This window comes from Tursiops truncatus, chromosome 1 (genome assembly GCF_011762595.2).
Source record: "Tursiops truncatus isolate mTurTru1 chromosome 1, mTurTru1.mat.Y, whole genome shotgun sequence".
Lineage (NCBI taxonomy): Eukaryota > Metazoa > Chordata > Mammalia > Artiodactyla > Delphinidae > Tursiops > Tursiops truncatus.
In genome coordinates this window covers 35,132,148-35,154,312 of record NC_047034.1, presented here as the reverse complement: position 1 = coordinate 35,154,312, position 22,165 = coordinate 35,132,148, and the positions used below count along the sequence as shown (strand labels likewise).

General features: G+C 43.8%; 1 protein-coding gene across 10 annotated transcripts in view; it reads right to left on the bottom strand.

The window, feature by feature from the left end:
• Positions 1–839, bottom strand: part of DYRK3 (dual specificity tyrosine phosphorylation regulated kinase 3) — a 32,635-nt gene extending 31,796 nt beyond the window's left edge. For 6 of the 10 annotated variants that reach the window (XM_073802537.1, XM_073802539.1, XM_073802538.1 and 3 more), the window contains exon 1: positions 592–836. In XM_073802537.1, the coding sequence (XP_073658638.1) occupies positions 592–668 (77 nt within the window). In that variant the 5' untranslated portion in view covers positions 669–836. Of the gene's footprint in view, positions 1–308; positions 554–591 lie in introns of those variants that run through there. The other 4 variants (XM_073802554.1, XM_073802551.1, XM_073802556.1 and 1 more) reach the window with 3 other exon arrangements.
• Between the last annotated feature and the right edge of the window lie 21,326 nt (positions 840–22,165).

Below are 22,165 nucleotides of genomic sequence, written 5' to 3'. Positions count from 1 at the left end.
ACTGAAGACCTACAAGATTTCCTATAAATAGCCAAAGAAAATTACCCAAAGGTAGTCTCCATGCAAATGAAGTGGGCAGGTGGTCCGTACTCTCCATTAAGGTGTAAAATACAATGCAAGGTGGAGAATCTCTCAAAACATGATCCACAGAAAGCCCTACTCAGCAGAGCCCCTCACCTACACCCCTCACGGCAAAGCCCTTGGTTATCTGCTCTGAGCAACAGGGCTTATTTGAAAAGGTATTGCTCCCTGTCTCCCCCAGTTTGCTAAAAAGCCCCACAAAAAATCCCAGCTTCTGAGTTCCTTACCATATACCCCCGATCTAGGACTTCAGAAATAATCCCCATGGTGGGAATTCTTCTTTCCCTAACTCCGCTCTGGCCCACTCCCGCGCTGGGCTGGGGGCAGGGGAGCTGATGGAGAGGAAGAGGGTGGGCCAGTCCCGGGGAGGGAGTCAGACCCCTTCCCTCGTCCTTCCTGCTTGGGGACTCGCTCAACCTCCAGCCCAGTCCATCCACGCCCCCCGACCTCGCCTGCCAGTTTCAGCGGCTCACTCGGGCGTCCCAGACCGTTATCCCCCGGCGCCGTTACCTCCGCTGCTGGGGCGGGAGGCCGGCTCCTGGCGGCCCCGCATCCTTCCGCCCGGGCCCGCGAGCTGTGCCTCCCATCCGTCAGCTCGGGACCCCCGGAGGGAGGGGCGGCGGTTGGACGGTCAGGCGAGCAGCGTCCACCTGCGCTGGGGCGGCTGCCTCCCGGGCCGCGACGTTTCCTCGGTTAACACTCTCTTGCACACCCTGCAGCTCCGCGCGCGTTCGCTGGGGACTGGCTGGGGTCGAGAACAGCCAGAGGAGCAGCAGGGGCGGGAAGGGGAGTGGTGTGGTCGCCTAGCAACCGCGGCACGCCCCGGGAAACGCCTCTGCGCAACTACGCGGACACGCACAGGGGCGGGGCGGAGGCCTCTCCCCACTGAGCGGCGCGTGTCTCGGAAGCTCTAGCTGGCCCCGGAAGGTGGGAGGCGGGAGGCTCGGAACCCGCCGCCTGAGGTTCTCTTGTCGCTGGCTGAGGCCTGAGGGCCGCGGCTGGGGACGGAGAAAGGCCCTGACGGAGGGTTTGTGAAATAGAAGCCCCCGATTTCTGCCTCAGAAGTGGCAGCCGGCACCTCACAGTCAGCTATCTCTTAGCAAGTTGCAGCCTAGAATTCTAAAACCTCCCTTGAATATGAATAAAATAAGAACGAAAGACATGGGTAATTTCTCAGACTTCACTGAGGGGCGTCCCTCCGGAGGGTAATGAGTTAACAAAGGAAACCAATAGTAATAATCCCATTTTGTGACACCACCGGCGCCACGAATATTTTCATTTAACCTCGGTAACCATACTAGATGACATCCCTCTTTTATATAGACTCCCCTGACTCCCCTGCAATGGGATGCCACGGATGGTAGGGCTCAGAGCCATTTTAAGGATGAGGAAACTGAGGCCAGAGGAGATCATGTGGTTGGCGAAGCCTGAACTAAATGTCTCCAAATTCCCAGCCTTCGTCCTGCTGCACCAGACCCCCTGGAAAGAAGGCTCTTCCTGTCTTCTTCCTTGGAATGGGTGGGGGTTTTCCCTTTACTTTTCTGAAAAGTTAAGATGCCTCGGCAACACCAAGGTTAAGCGGATTTGGATAGTTGGAACAAAAGTGAAAGGGAAGGAGGTTAAAACAGAAGAACACAAGTGTTGTTTTTTTGAGCATAACAGCCAGTCGGATTATCTAAACCTACAAAACACGAGGCAGGCTGTCTGACCCTTGAGGAGAGAACTAAACGTTATGGAAATGCCGAACACGGGCGCCACCTGATGGGGCTTGGGGACTCATTGCATGGTCCATAAACCTGCAAATTTCCATCCAAGGCTCATTTCCGTGTGACTAAAAGTCATAGTCCCTGTTCTCATGGCTTTAGTAAAAAGGCCCTTAAAATCCAAAGGCACTTCACTTTATAAATTAATAATGTGTCAGTTTGGGGAACTTTACTCTTTGCAATCAATGTTTTCTTTAGCCTATGATAAAAATATAAATTCAAAGATTTTCTTCCATGATGATTTAAATTTTTTTTCTAATCTCATGAATAAGCTTTCTTTTCCTAACCTCGCCCAGCCCTTCCCCCACCCTTCCCCAACCAGAACAATCCTGCTTTCATGTGGGTTTGTACTTAGACTCCTATGGAATATTTTGTTTGAAGGAAGAGTTCCATGGCAGCGAAAGGTTTGGACTAGATTGTTGCTGAGGTCCTTTCCAGCTCTAAGGTTGCAAAATTGTATTAAATAATCATTGTTCTTAGTACTTATGTGGACCCCTCAGACCACTTTACTGCGCTAAACGTTTCAATAGGACTTGCCCCCCGCCCAAGTTTTCTTACCTCTTTCTGAATCACTGCTCTCTCCAAGTCTGTTTTAAGACATAGCTTTGTAAGCCACCTTGAAGCATTCTGCTCCCCTTCCTGCCCCTGAGGTGGGACGCACAGAGGCCTCCTTTGTCTTTAGGCTATTGATCCCAAGGCCACGGGAGGGAGGATTACACGAGAGTGCTGGCACTTCAGGAGTCTCCGACCTTAGTGACCCAAGTAATTTCTTCAAAGAGCCCCTGTTTCATAACAGTGTGGCTGGATTAAAGCCCAATGAGGGATCTAGCAGGAGCCTCCACACCCCAGCTGAACTGCTGCCCTGTGCTCTCCAGCTCCTGAGCAGCTTCTACATCATTTACGCCCTTTCTTCCCTTCCCGTTACCAAAAAACAGGGTTTGCCTCTTGGTGGGTGTTGAGCCAAAAGGCGCAACGAAGTCAAAGAGTGAGAGAAGGAAGGATTTATTACTTGCAGCAAGTAAGGAGAACCCTGGGGATCTTTCCCAAAGCAGTGTCTCCCAGAACTGTAAAACTGGAGAAGTTTTTCGTTTGTTTTTGCGGTACGCGGGCCTCTCACTGTTGCGGCCTCTCCCGCTGCGGAGCACAGGCTCCGAATGCGCAGGCTCAGCGGCCATGGCCCACGGGCCCAGCCGCTCCGCGGCATGTAGGATCTTCCCGGACCGGGACACGAACCCGCATCCCCTGCATCGGCAGGTGGACTCTCAACCACTGCACCACCAGGGAAGCCCAAACCTGGAGAAGTTTTAAGCATATTCACGAAAGGGCTTGGGTGGTTGGAAGAGTTCAAGCATCAGTTGATTGAAGTCATGAAGTTCATAAAACGTCAACATCATTATCCCTTAGGTTCCAGTTGAGCACTGGTAGCTGAGCACTCCAGGCTAATCTTTGCCATTGAAAGAGAACTGGGACTCTTTAGAACTTCTCTTGCCTAATAACAGGCAATGTTTCTGCATTCTTTTCTTCCCTTAAGATCATTAATTACTGAGATCTGTTCAAGGGCAAGCATTGTGGCCAGGCTTAGATAACAAAATGGCTCTGTCAAGAAAGCCATGCCTGGTTCTTTTTCTCCAAGGATCCCCTACCCTATCTGCTTATGCTCCGTAGCCCCACTCAAGAGTAGTTCAAAATTTCCATTGTCTCTCTCAGTGCAGCTAAAGCCAGATTTACCTATCGTGGATTAGCCAAATATCATATAAGATACCTGCTTGCTTGTTGAAGCCAGTTCTAATACAACTGCAAAATAAGGAACCCCTAAAAAATGAACAACTAAAATGGAACTATTCCAAGGTCTTCAAAAATCATCAGAACATTCAGAATGTGATTATAACAGTTTCAAATGTATAGATGAAGAAAATATTCCTATGGCCACATGCAACTGGAATTTTGTGATGAAACACCTGTTGGTCGGTTAAGTTTAAATTCTTTTCAATAACTGTAAATTATTCTTTGCAGCATGATGTGCCATGATGCATAGTATACCATATTAATCACAAAATTGGAATGCATTTTTAAAAATCATTTAGAGAGAACCTATGAAACTCACCATTTTCCCCAAGCTATGTCGACCTCAAATTCACCTGAGCTCCAGAAACATGTATAGCTATTTTCAGAAACAGAGATTTAACTCACTGAAACACTAAAACCATGTCATTTTTCTGAAGTTTCAGAAAGCTGTCACTCTTCTGAACCTCATGGACTTCTGTTACCAAACTCAGGTTCAGCTGTTCACCACTCGAAAGCCCATACTTGAGAGGCAAGAGTTGGTTGGAAAGGAAAGGTTGCTTTATTCAGGAGGCTGGCAACCTGGGGAGAAGGCAGACTTGTGTCCAAAAACCAACTCCAGAGATTCTGCTGGACCATGAAAGTTTTTAAAAGGAGAATCATTTGGGGAGGGGGTCAGAGTCTTCATTATCTTCTACCTTGTACAGACTAATGATTGGTTGGTGGTGAGGTAACAGGATGGTGTTCCCAGAATCTAGTGTTTAGCCTGAAGTTACCATCCTCCACCTGGGAAGGGGCCTTAGTTCCTGCAGAAGAGCTCAAACATATATTGTTATGTATATTCCTTGAACAGGAACCAGGAACCTGCCCCATGCTTGCACTACTGTTTCTTGATTGCTCCTTCTTTCTTTCTGCAATCCCTCCCTTCCCTGATAAACAACTGTTTGAATCTGCCCTTTGGAACTCAGGAAAGGTCAAGGAGGCTGAATGAAGACTATTTCCTACAGATAAGAAACAGGGGACATGGAAAGGATTTATACCTTGGAGGGCCCTACAGGGTCCTGCAAGGTTTCACTTCCTGTACTTCTTCCCTCTCTCTCTCTTCCCCAAGCTTTGAAAGTTGTCCCATTAATGCTTCTGAATCTTGAAAACAACAACAACAACAACAAATAAAATCCCTATGCTTCTTCCAATACTGTAGACACTTGGTTCTGTATCTCCTAAATCCTGAAGTTTGTCCTTATTAATCCCTAACCCCAGAAATATTTATCTTTTCCCAAAATATCTGTCACCTCTTCTCACTTACTCTTCCCAAGTCAACATGACCAGTTCCACCAATAGACCTGAGGGGCCATATGAAACTATGTTGCTGAAGTTTTAAAACCTAACCAGGACTCTTTCTAATATAATTACCATTTTTAAAAAATATATTTATTTATTTATTTTGGCTGCACTGCGTCTTAGCTGCGGCACGCAGGATCTTCGTTGAGGCATGTGGGATCTTTAGTTACGGCATGCAGACTTTTAGTTGCAGCATGCATGCAGGATCTAGTTCCCTGGTCAGGGATAGAAGCCGGCCCCCTGCATTGGGAGCGCAGAGTCTTACCCACTGGACCACTAGGGAAATTCCTAATTACCATTTATTAAGTCTATTATGTTCCAGGTACCATCAGAAGTGCTTTACATATATTTTCTCATTTAAAACTTATAACAGTCCTGTGAGATAGGTATTATCCGTATTTCACAATTCAGAAAACATTCTCAAAGATTAACAACTTGTCCAAGTTCACCCAGCCGGTGTGTGGTGACAACTAAAAATTGTCACTTGCCATCTGGTACCACAAAAATGAAGTCTCAAGCCACTGCAGTTGCTGACCTTCAACACACCCTGAAAGGAGTTTAGGGTAGAGATCAGGCATGAGGCATTCTGTGCTCTGGGAAAAATTGGCAGAACAGGCCTTCAGATAGTTGGATATGTTCAGAAGATTTTATGAGCCCAGTTTCTTGCACCTTCTCATATCTAGAGAATCACTAAAATCATAAATGGAGACATCTGCTCCTCATGACTAGCAACAACCTTCTGCCAAAATGTGTGCTTGACTGCATGTATCCCTCTTCACCAAAATCACATATATACTGACTTCCGCCCTTACCTCTTCAGAGCAGTTTATCAGAGTTATCTGAGAGGCTGTCTTCTGGGCTATAGTCCTCATTCGCCCCAAATAAAACTTAACTCACAACTCTCATGTTGTGCATATTTTTCTAGTCGACAGTTTTGGCGACCACAAAGGGACGCAGAGCAGACTTCTCTCCTTTACCTGAACTCTAGGAGAAACTGGAACATTGATACCAGCAGACACCTCTTGTGCCCCTCCACCTCCTTGGAGAGTCCAGACAAATTTGGGTGAGTCTCTCCTGGTTCTTGGATCTCCTGTATTGGCTGATGATCCTGAGTTTTATTTGGCAGTGTATAACAGGTACCTGGCCCCCTCGTTGAAAGATTCTGGGGTGGGTGGGGGTGGGCTGGCTGAAAAACAATGGGGTTTGCTCAGTTTAAAGACACTGAGCAGTCTGGGCTGAGTAGTTTGGTAAGAAGCTGATCTGACTCTTTTCCTCAATTCGGCTGCCTTAATAGAATTTGTCAGGATAAAAGTGAAGCTATTACATGAGAGCTTTGCTCCAAAGAAGAGGGACAAGACTCCTCCTGGTCAGTTAGAGCTTTCTCAGGCAACTGAGATATGTGCGGGAGTGGTGGAGGCAGAGTCCTCATACGGTGCAGTGGTCCCACAGGGAAATCCACACATTAATTAAAAGACTTGCTCATCCAGGAATCATGTATAAGAATGGCCATTCAGTGACCCGAGCACTCACAGTGGTCTTAGATCACCGAAGGGTGAAACTGAGCCACATAAGAGGGCTGAAACGACTCTAGGGTGATGCCTAGAGGAGTTAAGCTCACAAGCAGCACACTGGCCCATCACACAACTTCATTAGTAAGTTTTACCCCTGACAAATTCAACTTTAAAATGGGAAATAGAGCCTCTCAAACAGAGAAATGAGGAGCATCAGAAAGCCAGCCTCTGACTAACACCCCCGCCAGGTTTATGTATGTACAAAACTTATATTTACAAGTACTTACTTATTTGGAATTAAAGGAAAACTTTGCCCTGAAAATAGCCAATATGGGCTCTTTTATTGCGTATGCAGTTGTTAGAGAAAGCTGGCTTAATAAAACATCTTTTCAGAATTCTGACCCTTGAGGGAACAGGTCCTTCTAGCAGAACATGCTTTTCTCTCCCTGTGCCTTGAGACCAGGGCTCTCAGGGACAGTTATCTAGACCATCTCTAATTCCAGAGACTGAGGAGAAAAAAAGGGAGGAAAGAGGCCTTTTGAAATTTGACTTATTCTAACTGTTATAAAGTAGTGAGTTTTATATTGTAACACCTGATTCATGACTAAGTTTTTTTTTTTTTTTTTTTTGCGGTACGTGGGCCTCTCACTGTTGTGGCCTCTCCCGTTGCGGAGCAACAGGCTCCGGATGTGCAGGCTCAGCGGCCATGGCTCACGGGCCCAGCCGCTCCGCGGCACGTGGGATCTTCCCGGACCGGGGCACGAACCCGTGTCCCCTGCATCCGCAGGCGGACTCTCAACCACTGCGCCACCAGGGAAGCCCCATGACTAAGTTTTAAAATAAAACTATGAGATCTCTGATTGTGTCTGTCTATATGTCTATGTGTGCACATATGTCTTTACCTTTGGATGGTATTATCAAAATTAATTTGTAAATGAGATCTACTTAATTGGCTTAAAGTAAATTAAGCATTTATAAAAATTCTCAGAAATATAAAAGGAAACTATCTAGAATGAATTTCAAGTTCATGTGAACTGGAAAATATTCAGCATTAAATTAATACCTGGTATTAAGGTTTGTTTGTAGATTTAATTAATACAGACATGTCTTAGAGTCATCAACATCAAGTATACTTTTATTGTACCTAGGTTTAATAAAAGTCAAATAAGATCTTATTATATCTGTTGCAAATTTGTCCACAAGAAAAATAACTTGGTATAATGAAATTTTTTATTAGTAGATTAAATGTAAATGAGAAAAGAGGTTTTGGGTGAACTCTTTAGGAAAATTGTTTTAGGAATATCTATTTAAAAATATTCTCTCCAGATACTTGGCAACTTTAAATTTTAGAGTTGTACTAAATTAAGTTAAATGATGGAAGTTTATTGAATAACTAGGTCATTCCCAAATAAAATAAGATAATGAAACATTAGTTACTGAACACTGCCTTCCTTTTACAGGGAAACTAAAGGCATTAAGTACTATTAATAAACATGTCTGGTGCCACACTGAGATATTTTCTATAAAAAAACATGTTTTTTACAAATTATTACTGACATTTATGTTTGCCAATCTACAGAATGAAAATGTAAACAACAGTTCATAATTGCATACTTCTTAGTCTTCACTAGAAACTAAGGTTTTAAGAGTTGTGAATTCTAATTTAAACATGTAATTAAAGCTACTAGAAATAATAAAGGAAACATTTCATCATATAGTAGCAAAGTAGGATGTGTGTTTTCAGTAAAAGAAGGTATGAGGAATGGAATTGCATTTCATTAAGGGGAAAAAAAGTAATTTTATCCTAGAGCTGGTTGTTTATGGATGGGAAAAAAATAAGGGACAAACTAGTATGGATACAGAAAGTTACAGAAGGTTTATGGAAAAGGAATCCTGAGAAAAAAGTTCTGTGCATGGTCAGGATTGGCTAAGTTTAGAATAAATTTAATTGAGTAAATGAATTTTAGAAATAAGCTGGTGCAAAACCTGAATTTGTTTTTTCTCTCTGTTCAGATGACAAAGTTTTCTTAGAATATTGATCCACTTTTGATAGCAGATTGTAAAGTTTCTTTTACCTTTAACTGGTAATATGTTATAACTGTCTGTAATTGCCTTTGAAATCTTTTTGTCACTTTGGTTAAGTGGATAAACATTGTTTCACAGTGACCTATGATTCTATTTGACCAAGAGTTTTAAAACCTTTTTGATATTTTTTGACAAAGTTCCCAAATCAAATTCTAATGAAGTTCCTTTGACCTCTAGCTAACTTTGACCTCTAGCTAGCTTCAAAGGGCTCCCTGAAACATCCCAAAGAGAGGTGTTAAACTAATTAGGTTCATTTGGTGTGTTAAATTACATGGGAACTATTGTCAAATGAGTAATAAATCGTCTTAGGTTGTATTGTATGGGTAAATATTATTAATATACATAGTCTAGAAATTACCTAAAATTCCTAAAAATCTGGTATGTCCTGGTAAAATTTATCAGTCATAATTCTGGTTATTATCCTAAAATGTCACAGCAGTAACCAAGTTTCTTTGTCAATAGCATTGTAATCAGGTCTTTAACTGTGCCTTCTTAAGTCTTTTGTCATTCATAGACAGTTATTGTCTTACACTTATGCCTTTGCAAAAATGCTTCCTCTTCAAGAAGATTCATAGCAAGGACTTTTTGACAAGTACAGGTTTCTGATAACTTTCAGATCATACTGCTGAACTGGGTAAGAAATTTAAAGATTCTAGTGGAAAACCAGATGGCTTCATGAAACTATTAACAGAAACGATTAGTTACATAGGACTGAGTGAACTGATGAATGTGGTTATAATTTTTATGGTTTCTGTCTAAAACATTACTGGCTTTTAATCTGTTTTCCAGATATAAGCAGACCCTTCCCTCAACCTAGTTATGACTTACAGCAATTTGGTAAGTTATACCTCTGTAAACAGAATTGAAACATTTATCTTTTCTGTCTACCTGATTCCTCCAGAAATTGGAAACTCATAGATTCCCAGTAGCCTTATCAGGTAAATAAGGAAGGCAACCTCCTGGCTGGTGATATTGTGGTGATCTTGAAAAGGGAGGAATTCACCCAAATCTGTAAGGCAAAATCTGTGACAAGCCTTTGGCATTGCTTTCCTTGCCCTTGAGGCCTTTTTATTTTTTTTAATATTCATTAACTTTATTTTATTTATTTATTTTCTTTATTTGTTTGGCTGTGCTGGGTCTTCGTTGCAGCACAAGGGCTTCTCTCTAGTTGTAGCACGCAGGCTTCTCTTTAGTTGTGGTACGTGGGCTTTCTCTCTCTAGTTGTGGTGCGCAGCCTCAGTAGTTGTGGTGCACGGGCTTAGTTGCCCTGTGGCATGTGGGATCTTAGTTCCCCAACCAGGGATCAAACCTGTGTCCCCTGCATTGGAAGGTGGATTTCTTACCACTGGACCACCCAGGGAAGTCCCTGAGAGGGCTTTCTTTAAAAAAATTCAGTCTGAGACTCCTTATGAAAAGTTCCCAACAGCCAATATAAAAGACCCTATATGATCAATTACACTTACCTAAGTAATCAGGCCCAGTTTATTAAAATTAGACTTAATATGCAAACAAATTAATCTTAATTTGGCTATATTTGGTAAAAATGAGTGTAACTTTAGAGAGAAAATGTTTATGTTTTAGTGGATATTAAATTCTAGTTTTGTTAATTGAGGTCTGTATTTACTGCCTAAGCTTCACTTCCGATTCAGCTCCTTGCTATTATGTTATATTATTGTAAAGTTTAATTGAATTACTAAAAGGACACTCTAAATTTGTTTCTGAAGTTCATCTCAGTAATCTGTCTTTGGTTGAAGATCAGATGCCTCATGACCTGTAGCCAGGGATTATGCATACTGGAAAAGACATCATTTAAAGGACTATCTCCAACCTAGATGGAAAGACCCTTATCAGGTACCCTTAACTAGCTCATGCACAGCAAAACTGAAGGGAATTGACTCTTGCATTAATGTTTCCACTTAGAAAGGGCCCCTGCACTGGACTGGCCCATAGAGAGGATTGCTGACCTTAACATCACCTTAAAACAGGACTCAAACAGAGGAAAAACTTCCAGCCTAGGATGAGAAGAAGATGACATCTGAAATAGACATCTGACCCAAGATGCTGGACCAGACCTGTATGCCAATTACTTTGATAATTGCTCACAACTTTGCTTATGAACTGAATGTATTTCACAATCTTATACTGAGTTTAAAGTTAATCCAATTGTTGGCTTTATGGCTAATTACCTATATCCAGTTCTTCTGGATTACTTTGGTGGATTTCTCCACTCCAAGTTTCTAATTGGATAGCCCTTAGGAAATTTATTCTAGAAGAAAGAAATTATAGTTCTCTTTAGGCCACTATTGATATTACTAGGTGGGATCCCTCACCTGGCCAATTAATAATACCTGCTCCGACTCTGACCATAAATATGAATTTTCTTTTAGGGTCACTCAAGCTCAATCAGAACACCAAGCTGAATCTCAGTCAAAAACCATAACCTCCTGTTTATGACAAGGAAACCTCCCACAGTTCTGGTATGTATCTATGTGGCTAACACCAGGCTATGCTCCAGTTTAAAGGCTCCTTTAGTATATTAAATCATACTAAGGATAACCAGCTAGCAACAGTAGGAAATTGGGTCGGGTGCCTTATAAACAATACCAATATATAATTTCCTTTAAAGATAAGAATTGGTATAGAACAGGCTAAGTCAGATGACCTGGGGATATACTGGGCCGCACCTAATAGAAGTTCTAGGCTTAAATTCTTATTTATAACCTTACTAATACTACTAGCTATATCATTTGTATTTTGCCTGTTTTACAAAATCTTTTTTTTTTAAATAAATTTATTTATTTATTTATTTTTGGCTGTGTTGGGTCTTCGTCGCTGCTCGCAGGCTTTCTCTAGTTGCGGCGAGCGGGGGCTACTCTTCGTTGCGGTGCACAGGCTTCTCATTGCGGTGGCTTCTCTTGTTGAGGTGCACAGGCTTCAGTAGTTGTGGCACGCGGGCTCAGTAGTTGTGGCTCGCGGGCTCTAGAGCACAGGCTCAGTAGTTGTGGTGCACAGGCTTAGTTGCTCCGTGGCATGTGGGATCTTCCCAGACCAGGACTCGAACCCATGTCCCCTGCATTGGCAGGCGGATTCTTAACCACTGTGCCACCAGGGAAGCCCTAAAATTGCTGTTTTTTGCATTATCAAATGTGTGACTGAGCCTCTGATAAAAGGTGAACTTGAAGCAGTTGACCAGATATATAGCTCTATATCAGATCAATGATCGTAATAGTGTAACTCTAGATATGGGAAAAGGCAACAAGAGGGAATCATTTCCTGTACCATAACAGACCAGTAAGACTGTCTTGTGGTCCAGAGACTTCGGCTACTGTTAATAGGGCCTAGTCCAGTAACAGCACATTGAGTTGCCTATTGACGAAATCCTCACCTGATGCAGGAATGTCCTAGCATTCTGGGACAAAATGGTCACGAAGTGCCTCCCAAACCATGGTCGAATTTATGACCATGATCGGGCACTGCCAGAATTGTCACTTGCCATCTGACACCACAAGAATGAAGTCACTAGCTACTGCAGTGGCTGACCTTCAACACACCCTGAAAGGAGTTCAGGGGAGAGATAAGGGATGAGGCACTCTGTGCTCTGGGAAAAACTGGCAGAACTGGGCTTCAGATAGATATTTTTAGGAGAAGATTTTACGAGCCCAATTTCTTGTATCTTCTCGTATCTAGAAAAGCACTAAAATCATTAATGGAGACATTTGTTCCTCGTGACCAGCAGCAGCCCTCTACCAAAATGTGTGCTTGACTGCACGTATCCTCCTTCACCAAAGTCACATATATTCTGACCTCCCCCCTTACTTCTTCAGAGCAGTTCCTCAGAGTTATCTCAGAGGCTGTCTCTTGGGATATAGTCTTCATTTTGCCCCCAAATAAAGCTTAATCACAACTCTCATGTTGTGTACTTTTTTTCAGTGGACAGTGGTGAACCGGAATTCAAACCTTGGTCTGCTTGAATCTAAAGCCCAGTCCTGGGGCTTCCCTGGTGGTCCAGTGGTTAAGACTCCATGCTCCCAATGCAGGGGGCCTGGGTTCAATCCCTGGTCAGGGAACTAGATCCCACATGCTGCAACTAAAAGATCCTGCACACCACAATGAAGATCCTGCATGTGGCAACGAAGATCCTGTGTGCCACAACTAAGACCAAGTGCAGCCAAATAAACAAATAAATATATATAAAAAAAAAAATAGAGCCCAGTCCTTTGACTGCCTGTACGCTGCCTGAGCATGCAGAGCCTGTCAGGGTAACCCAGACTAGATCACTGGATCCTTTGAATTATGTGACAGTTTCCCTTGATCTAAGATTCCCAAATGTGGTAGACGGAATAATCATCCTCCAAAGATGTTCGTGTCCTAATCCCCAGAACCTGTCAGTATGTCACCTTATATGGCAAAAAGGGACTTTGCATTGTGATTAAGGATCTTAAATTCGAGAGATGATCTTAAATTATCAGGATGGGCCCAGTGTAACCATAAACATCTTTATAAAATGGAAGAGGGAGGCAGGAGGGTCAGAGAAGAAGATGTGACAATGGAAGCAGAAGTCGGGGAGGTGGGGAGTTCTGACGCTTGGTTTTGGTCTTAAAGCTTGAGGAGGGGGCTGCAAAACAAGGAATGAAGGTGGCTTCTAGAAGCTGAGAAAAGTAAGGAAACAGATTCTCCCCTAGCGCCTCCAGAAAGGACACAACTCTGCCAACAAATTGATTTTAGGACTCCTGACCTCCAGAATTGTAAGATATTAAATCTGTGTTGTTTTAATCCATTAAGTCTGTGCTACTTGTTACATTAAAGCTTAAGAAGCTTGGGTACTATGGTAGATTAGACACGGCCGCATATTCTTTGCAGCTACTCTTATTAGGTGGTGGAGATTCGTTTCCCAGTTCCTGACTTTGGCTAGCCATGTGACTTGCTTTGACCAATAGAATGTGATGGAATTGGTCTTGTGTGATCATGGGTTTAGGCCTCAGAGACCTTACAGTTTCTTTCTTTCTCTCTCTCTCTCTCTCTCTCTCCTCTCTTGGCTGCTGCCACCCTATGGACAAGTTTCAGCTAGATTGGTGGAGAATCCTCAGCCAACATCAACCGCCAGCACTTGAGACAGGAGATGAGTTGCCACATGACAGCAGCCACGTGAGGACCCCAAGCAAAGCTAACAGAAGAACCAGGTCAGCAGCCCCTCGAGAACTGCGAGCAAAGAGGTATTGTTATTTTAAGCCATTAAGTTTTGGGGTGCTGCAATAGATAAATGATATGGGTGCTTTTGAAAAACATCAGTTTCTGCCTATCCTCCATTTCACCAGATATAGTGATCCTGAATTTCTTGGTAAGGAGCTCCACTGATATTTTTGTTGTGTCTGTTGGTCATCAACAAGGTTTGGAACTCACTAGTGTAGACCTTGGAGACCAAGTTCTACTGGGTCCCCTGTACTTTGGAAGCCTACTAAGTCTGCTCTACTCATGGCACCTGGGCCAAGGAAACCAATTCTCTATCACCTAGTGTACAGGTCAGGACTTTTTCTATTGCAAGTATCAAAAAACCCAACTAAAACTGCTTAAAGAAGATGTATTATAAACTTTTTTTAAACAATTTTTAAAAGCAGTAGGGCTTAATTCAGGTATGGTGTATGTTCTGTTCTCTCCCCATTGCTTGTCTCACACTGGCTTCATTCTCAGGCTTCTTCTGTGCAAACAAGATGTATACCAGCGGTTCCAGGATCAACTCCGTGGAAAAGCTCTCTCAGTGGTTTCCACAGTCTCACTATATATTGTGGGCTTTGATTGGGTCCATCCTTGAAACAAATCTCTGGCCAGGAAAATGCAGTACTCTGATTGGTCAGGCTAGAGCCACCTGGAGCAAAAAGCAGTGTCATCTGAAGTACATTAGACAAGGAGTTAGAGAGACAGCAATTCTCCAGAGAAAAATTGCTATAGTAGGTTCCAGAAAAGGGATGAATGGATGTTGGGCAGCAAAACTAGCTGACATTTACTAGCTGGACATTGGAGATTAGCTTTACTGGTGTCACTTAAATCCTGATAATCCACATTGAGTCACCTGGCTACTGGAAATCTTCACCTTCCCGATCTCAAATGCCTGGACACTAAGCTTTGAAATGCATCTCACCTGTCACCTGAATGAGGAAAGCAGGTTGCCCTCTCCAACAAAAAATGCCCCCAATGCTCTGTAAAACAACTCATGAAGTACTTCTCAGGCGAGATAATGTAATCCCAACTCTAAGGGCCCTACCAATATGTCTCAATGTTCATAACCCTGTAATTTCATGTACCTCTTTGTATTACAATAAAAGCTGGATTAAGGGATGTTGTAGTCAAACATTTTCCCAGGGAGTTAGTCCATTAGGAGGGTTAAAATTAACCAGAAATGTACAAAGATGGAGAATATTGTTTTTATCTGGACTTCTCTTGTGGTGACAACCATATGTGCCTGGAAGAAATTCTTGGATAAGTGCCTTGTGGGGACAAGTGTAGGACTCCCAAGAGACCTTCAGAAAAACATGATGTCGAAACTGCCTTCTGTGGAGGGCGGGTCCAGTTGTCTGCAGGGATTTTAGGTCTGAAAGCTGTTCTTCTCTGCCCTTTTCCCTGACCAGCTCAGTCCCTCTCTCCTCTAAACAAATAAGCACATATCCGGGTTTGAGGGAAATCCGGGTATTTCCACCGGCCCTGATTATAATGATGTGTGCATGGATCTGTCTCACTCCCTGAGACGGGAACTTTGTTTTATTGATAATCTTCATATTCCCCACATCAAGTACAGTGCCTGGCATATAGCAGGCTCTCAGCAAAGATGTCAATGTCACCAGAATTTTAGAAACCACTCACTGATAAATGGAAATCTGTCTTAATATCCACTACTCCCTTCAAAATTGTACTTGCTGGTCACCCTGATGCTGGGGAGTCTTCACTTTTGTTTGTTTGCTTTGCTTTTTAAGACAAAAGCCTGGTCTTGCTCATGAAGAAACACAGTCTTTGTGGACTGAGCCCCCTCAAAGAGCCACAGAGAGCAGGAAGCATGCTGTCAATGGGCTCTGGAAAGTGGTAATCCTTTTCTTCAGGCTTCTTTGCTTCAGCCTTCCGGAGCTGCTGGTGGGTTTCTCCATTGTCCAAAGCCCCAGGGGTTGCTCCCTCCCCTGAGTCTTTTACATCTGCTGCCCTTCTCGATGCAGAAAGCACTAGTGAATTAGGAAATCACAGCTTTCAATAAGGAAAAAGATACCTTTAGAAAATGCCACCTATATTCTGATTTGTGGTCCTTCACCCTACTGAGCATGAAGTTCAAGAAGGCTCACTGGGGGAATTCCCTGGTGGTCCAGGGTTAGGGCTCAGCGCTTTCACTGCTAGCGCCGGGTTTGATCCCTGGTCCTGCAAGCCGCACTGTATGGCCCCCCCAAAAAAGAAAAACCTTACTGAAATAAGAGCAATATGTCCTTCTATCAAGTGCTCCCAGAAATACCATGGTCCTGAGAACTGAAGAGTAATGGAAAGGAAATTTGACTTTTTGAAACGGATCTCTAAAAGAGCAATGAGAATGCTTTCATTTTCCCTGGGATTTGACGATTAGAAAGCAAGGCATCCTCTTCCCTCATACAGTCTTTTTTTAAACAAATAGCTTTGTTTGTAGACGGCCTAAGCATTCCAGGAAATACCATAAACATGAATGTGATCTCAAACCCATAGTTTCTGCTTCCTGTCCTCCAGTGTGTGCACCAAAATCAGAGTTTATCAAGTGTCTTTTATAGGCAAGGCCCTTTGCTAGGTACACAGAGGATCTAGGTTTTCATCCACACACCAAAATCCCCATGCCCTAGCCCCTCTTTCCCCTGCCCCTTTTTTGTTTTTCAGACACTAAGAATCAGTTCTTAGCTCATATTCATTGAAGTTATACCTACCATAGGAATTGAACACTTTTCATTCACTTTTCCTAAATACTCCTTTTTTCTCTGGCTTTACCTGCCTTTCCTGAGCTGGACCTCACAGGTCATCAGCATATTCCCACCATATGACCCAATACATAGGTAGGGTATGAGTATGTCTTATGCAATATTGGGGACACACTGATACAAAAAATTATTCATTTTTCATTTGAAATTCAAATTTAACTGGGCACCTTCTATTTTTGTTTGCTAAATCTGGTAACCCTACAGGTAGGGAATAAAATCTTTATCTGAACTACTTTGGATTAGACTTGAAATCTGGTCTTGGAAAAATCACCCTAAGTAACTCCCCTCTCCCACCTTTTCCCCTGAAACACACTCAAGTGTGTATAATCTTGTTTCCCACTTTCTTTTTTAATTTTTTAATTTTTATTGCACTGTACACGAGCCTGTCACTGTTGTGGCCTCTCCCATTGCGGAGCACAGGCTCCGGATGTGTAGGTTCAGCGGCCATGGCTCACAGGCCAAGCCGCTTCACAGCATGTGGGATCCTCCTGGACCGGGGTACGAACCCATGTCCCCTGCATCGGCAGGCAGACTCTCAACCACTGTGCCACCAGGGAAGCCCTGGATTTTTTTATTTACTAATTTTTTAAGGTAAATTTTACACCCAGTAAATGCACATATCTTAAATGTATATTTCGATGAATTTTGACAAATGTGCACCCGTGTGAAACACACACCCCAATCAAGATGTGGACTATTTCTATAACCCCAGAAAGTTCCCTCGTGCCCCTTTCCAGTTAATTACCTCACCCCAGAGACAACCACTGTAGATTAGTGTTGCCTGTTCTTGAGCTTCATATAAATGGAATTATACAGTATGTTCTCTTTAGTGTCTGGCTTCTTTCTCTCAACAAGTTGCTTTTGAGATTCACCCGTATGGGTGCATATCTCAGTTGTTGATTCTTTTTTATCAAGGAGTGGGAGTCCACTGAGTTGGATGTAGCACAGCGTGTTCATCCAGTCACCTGTCAGTGAACATCTGGGCTGTTTCCAGTTTGGAGCTCTTTAGGAAGAAAGTTCCTATGAACATTGTGTACGGATCCTTTTGTGAGCATATGTTTTTACTTCTCTTGCATTAGTTTCACAGGGCTTGTATTCGTTTCTCTTGTATTTGTTTGCGGTTAACAAATTACCACAAATTGGGTGGCTGAAAACAACAGAAATTTATTCTCTCACAGTTCAGGAGGCCAGAAGTCTAAAATCAAAGTGTCAGCAGGGTTGGTACCTTCTGGAAGCTCTGAGGGAGGCTATGTTCCATGTCCATCTCCTAGCTTCTGGTGGCTGCTGGCAACCCTTGGCATTCCTTGGCTGGTGGCTGCATTCCTCCAGTCTCTGCCTCCATTGTCACACGGTGTTCTTCCCTGTCATTAATCCTGTGTAGCCTGAGGGGCAGTGGACTGGGTAGATAAGCAGGGCAATGGGGCCTTGTGACTAGATGTAATGGATACTTTGGGGTCAAATCCTGTCCCCGCCCTTAATTTACAGGCTCTCTGAAGGCTGGACCTGAATCCTAGGCTGGGCTGACATCACTGACCCGAGCAAAGATGTTCATCTGCTTCTTTCCAAAGCAAAGGAAGCAGACATCAACGCTGGCAGACATGAAGCCGTTGTTCCTGCCCTTCTTCCCCAGAGTTTCCCCTCTCTGTAGATCCACCTCTAAACATCCAGCCTTCCCATACTCCAGAAGTGTTGCCCAATCCCAGATTCTAGAAATTCTCTTACCTTCAAGTCCTCTAGAAATGAAATGATAAACAAAACCCAGACTGTCTGGGCTTGGCTTTGCTGTGGACAGCACAAAACCAGAGGAACTGTGACATTCAGCAATATACCCGCAGCACTTGTCCCCTGGGCCTCTTTCATCTACAGCCTCTGCTGTGTGATCGGGGCAGTTCTAGCTCTAGGTTTGATCACAGGATCCAGAAGTACATCAGGCATCAGTTAAAAAGGAACATTTCTCTAAGGGTCTGGTACTATGTGAAATCCTGACTTTGAGGTTAAGGAAGCATCTTGACTCAGCCCCAGGGCTTTGCATCTACACTTTGCCTGTCCCCTGCCTAGTCTTCCCTCTTACAGCCACAATAAGAAGCCCACAGCTGGCTGCAGGGCTTCCATTCCTCCTCAGTCACCCCATGCACTTGGCTTTTCCTTCCTCCTCACCACAGACATCCAGCTCCGAGCTCAAAGGTCCCTGGGAATGTAGGTCATCTGTGGGGTTTTCCCATTAGGTTCTGAGAGTTTCCAACGACAGGTTTCTGCAACAGAAACCTTAGATCAGTCCCTTCCAGATCTATCCCAGGCAAGGAAATAACTGTAACTTTCTGAGATGTAAAAGATTTTACTTCTGAGCAGCTATACAACTCTTTTTTTGCCCAATTGCCAGTGTCTGAGGGTTCCTACAGGCCTCACCTGGGATCTCGCAGGTTCATTAGCTTTTGGGTGTGTGAGTTTGGGGGAGGCAATGAAGAGGAAAGGGGATTTTCAAAAGCCCAGCTGAATATTTAGTTTGAGCAGTCCCAAGAAAGGAGAAAGGACAGGTGGGCATCAAACTCACAAAGAAAGTCTTCACCCTGCTGAAGCAGGGGGCAGCTCAGGGCTCCCAGAGAATGTGGGGCAGGCTGGCTGGGAAGTGGATGCAGCTGTTCTCAGACTGGGTGCTCTGGTCTTGGCTGGCACCCACCTATCCCTGAATACCAGGCAACACATCAGTGCTGAGCTGGGCATAGTGGAACTCTGCCTTCTTCAGATTTGCCTCGTGGTTTTATTTTGCAAGTGCAAGCATCCGATGTGCGTATCTTTGCCTCCTGTGTCCCCCTTTTATATTGTGAGTTCAACATCTTAGGCTTTTAGGTTTTCAATTTCTACTTCGTAAGCAAAAGAGCCAGTGGAGGATGATTTCCTGGGAGAACAGCTGGACTGTACACAGTTGTGGCTTCAATCACAGTGACACGGACCAACTGGCTATCTCAGGATGCACTGGGAGTGAGAAATGCTTGGGTTCCTGTATTAGTTATGCAGCGCATCATAACAAACCATCCCCAAGCTTAATAACTTAAAACAATAATTATTTACCATCTCATGACTTCTGTGGACCAGGACTTCAGACGGGGCATAGTGGAATGGCTAGTCTCTGATCCCTGGTGGCTGGGGCCCCAGCTGGAAGGCTTGAAAGCATGTGGGATGGGACGACTTGCCCAGGGCTGGAGGCTGTGCTTCCAAGGTGGCTCAATCACATGGCAAGTTGGTGCTAGGAGATGGGTTCCTCTCCACACGGACCTTTTTACAGGGCTTCCTGAGTGTCCTTTCAAGATGGTGGGGGGTTTCCCCCAGAGCAAGAAATCTAGGAGACTAAGGTAGAAATGGCAATGACTTAGCCATAAGGAGTCACACAATATCACTTTGGCCATATGCTAATGGTCACAGAAGTCAGGCCTGGTCTCACGTGGGAGGAGACCACATAAGCACATGAAGACCACTGAGAGCCCTCTTGGAGTCTGGCTACCATAATCTACCCTCTGCTCTTCAATGATTCATGTGCCTCTTAAATGCAAAACATATTAACTCCTTCCCCAGGTCCCCTCAAATTTCACTCCTTTATCTGTTCAAAATTAAGGATCTCATCATCTAAATCAGGTCCAGGTGTGGATAATGAGCCTCAGGTGTATTTCCTTGACTATAGCTGCTTGAGTACAGTTCTTGATCTGAAGATCTGTGAACAAAAGATACAAGCTTTCTGCCCCAAACCAATTCGACATACAATGTTGGGACAGGCATATTATAACCACCTATAACCATTGTAGACACTCCCCAAAGGGGAGGAAAATGGGAGGCACGCAGGAGTCACTGATTATAGCTAATGCGAAATCCATCAAGGCATGTGTTGCCAGTTCCTTGATTATGGCTGAAGTCTTGTGAATGACGATTCTTGGCTCTACCCTCTGGACTGTAACTTCTACCTTTCCTTTTAAAAAATAAATAAATAAAAGAGAGCCTGTGTTTGCAGCTTACCCAAGAGTGGGCAGCAGGTTGGTAGCCCTGTGGGGCTGTACTGGAGCCACAAAGGGAAAGTTAAAGAATCTGGGCTTGCTGGACTCAGGGTTCAGCCAGCTTGCCTAGCAACAGGGCCACGGGCAGGGAGCAGACAGGTCCCTGATGCAGGCAGAGAAGTTGGGATGGTGCCCTCCTGGGGAAAGGGAGATCTTGCTCTGCCAATAGGGACGCAGGATGCTGTGTACAGAATCCCCTTGGGTCTTGGCTCCTACTTGTCGACCATGAATTAATTTTTAGGCTGCTAATCTGTGCCTTCTTAGCCAGGACATCTGGTGTGTACAATAGTTTTCACAGCTTGAAATTTCTAGTATTCCCTTGAATAACCTTCCTCGGCTCCTTGGACAGAGACTGCTTCGGTGGCTGTATTGCAATAGGACTGGTCAACAGCACAGAGTCTGGCATCACACCCCCTGAGTGTGGCTGGGTGGGGGCCCAAGCGGACAAGGATCTGTGGCACTCTCCTCCTCTGGGCTTCTCTGACTTTGGCTTTATGGCTGGGGTGGTTCAGAATAAAGGCATGGTGGGTCAGAAGTGCAGGAGGGGATGGAGTTGTGGCTGGCCTCAGATTAAGGGCAGAGATGGTGGTGGACAGAGACTGTGGAAGGCCTAATCTCTGTTATAGCCCAGATGGACTTCTCCTCTGTGTGACTGTATCACCAAATTAAAGCAATTAGGATTTTTTTTTTTCTTGGTGGATGGACACTCTGCTCTGAAATTTTCATAAGCAAAATTAAGTTTAGTAGGGGCCAGGACCCCAGGTATTAAAATCCTTGTATCCAGGGTACACAGCAGTCCCTTTCAGGGAAACCCTATCCCTCACCCCTGCCTGAGACTGTTTTTTGTTTGTTTGTTTTGGACTAATATCTACTATTTATTGGAAAATTTCAAAGCACCCTGCAACATATCACGTACGTTATCTCAGTGGTTTCTCACAGAAGCCCAGGGAAGTATGTATTATTACCTCCACATCTTACTGAGAATGTAAGAGTTTCAGAAAGGATAAGCCATTGGCCCAAGATCAAACTGCTAGGGAGAAGCCAAACCATAATTTGATCTTACTATGCCTCAAAATTATTTTTTTTATAAGCACTCTGAGTTTTAAAAATTGCTTTGGAAACAAAATCCCCCCAAATAATGCCAGAATGCAAAAGGTACATAAAAATGTCCAAAACTGTGGGGTTTTTTAACCAAAAATGTTTTAAATAACAGATTTGAAGATCATTTGTATAGTTTTTTCCTCTTAACAGGAGGTCAAACCTGGGACTAAAGTGGATCCCTTGTTATTGTTATTATCACCTCATGTAAATTAAAAAAACAGGAAGGAGAAAAGCTCGGAAAGAATTCTAGCTGAGGCCCCAAGTGTGCAATAAAATGTAAAGATCTTAATAAACAAAAGCCCTGAAGAAAAGCATTCAAGAGGCCCGCAAGTTTAATAAAACACGAGTTCAATTAATTTTGCGCAGCTGAACTAAACTGAACGGAATGAGAGCTGGCAGAGCTCCTACTCAACACACTATAACGCTGATGGAGTAAAAATGAACGGAATCGCTGTTGGCCCCAGAGATACTACAGACGCGCCCGC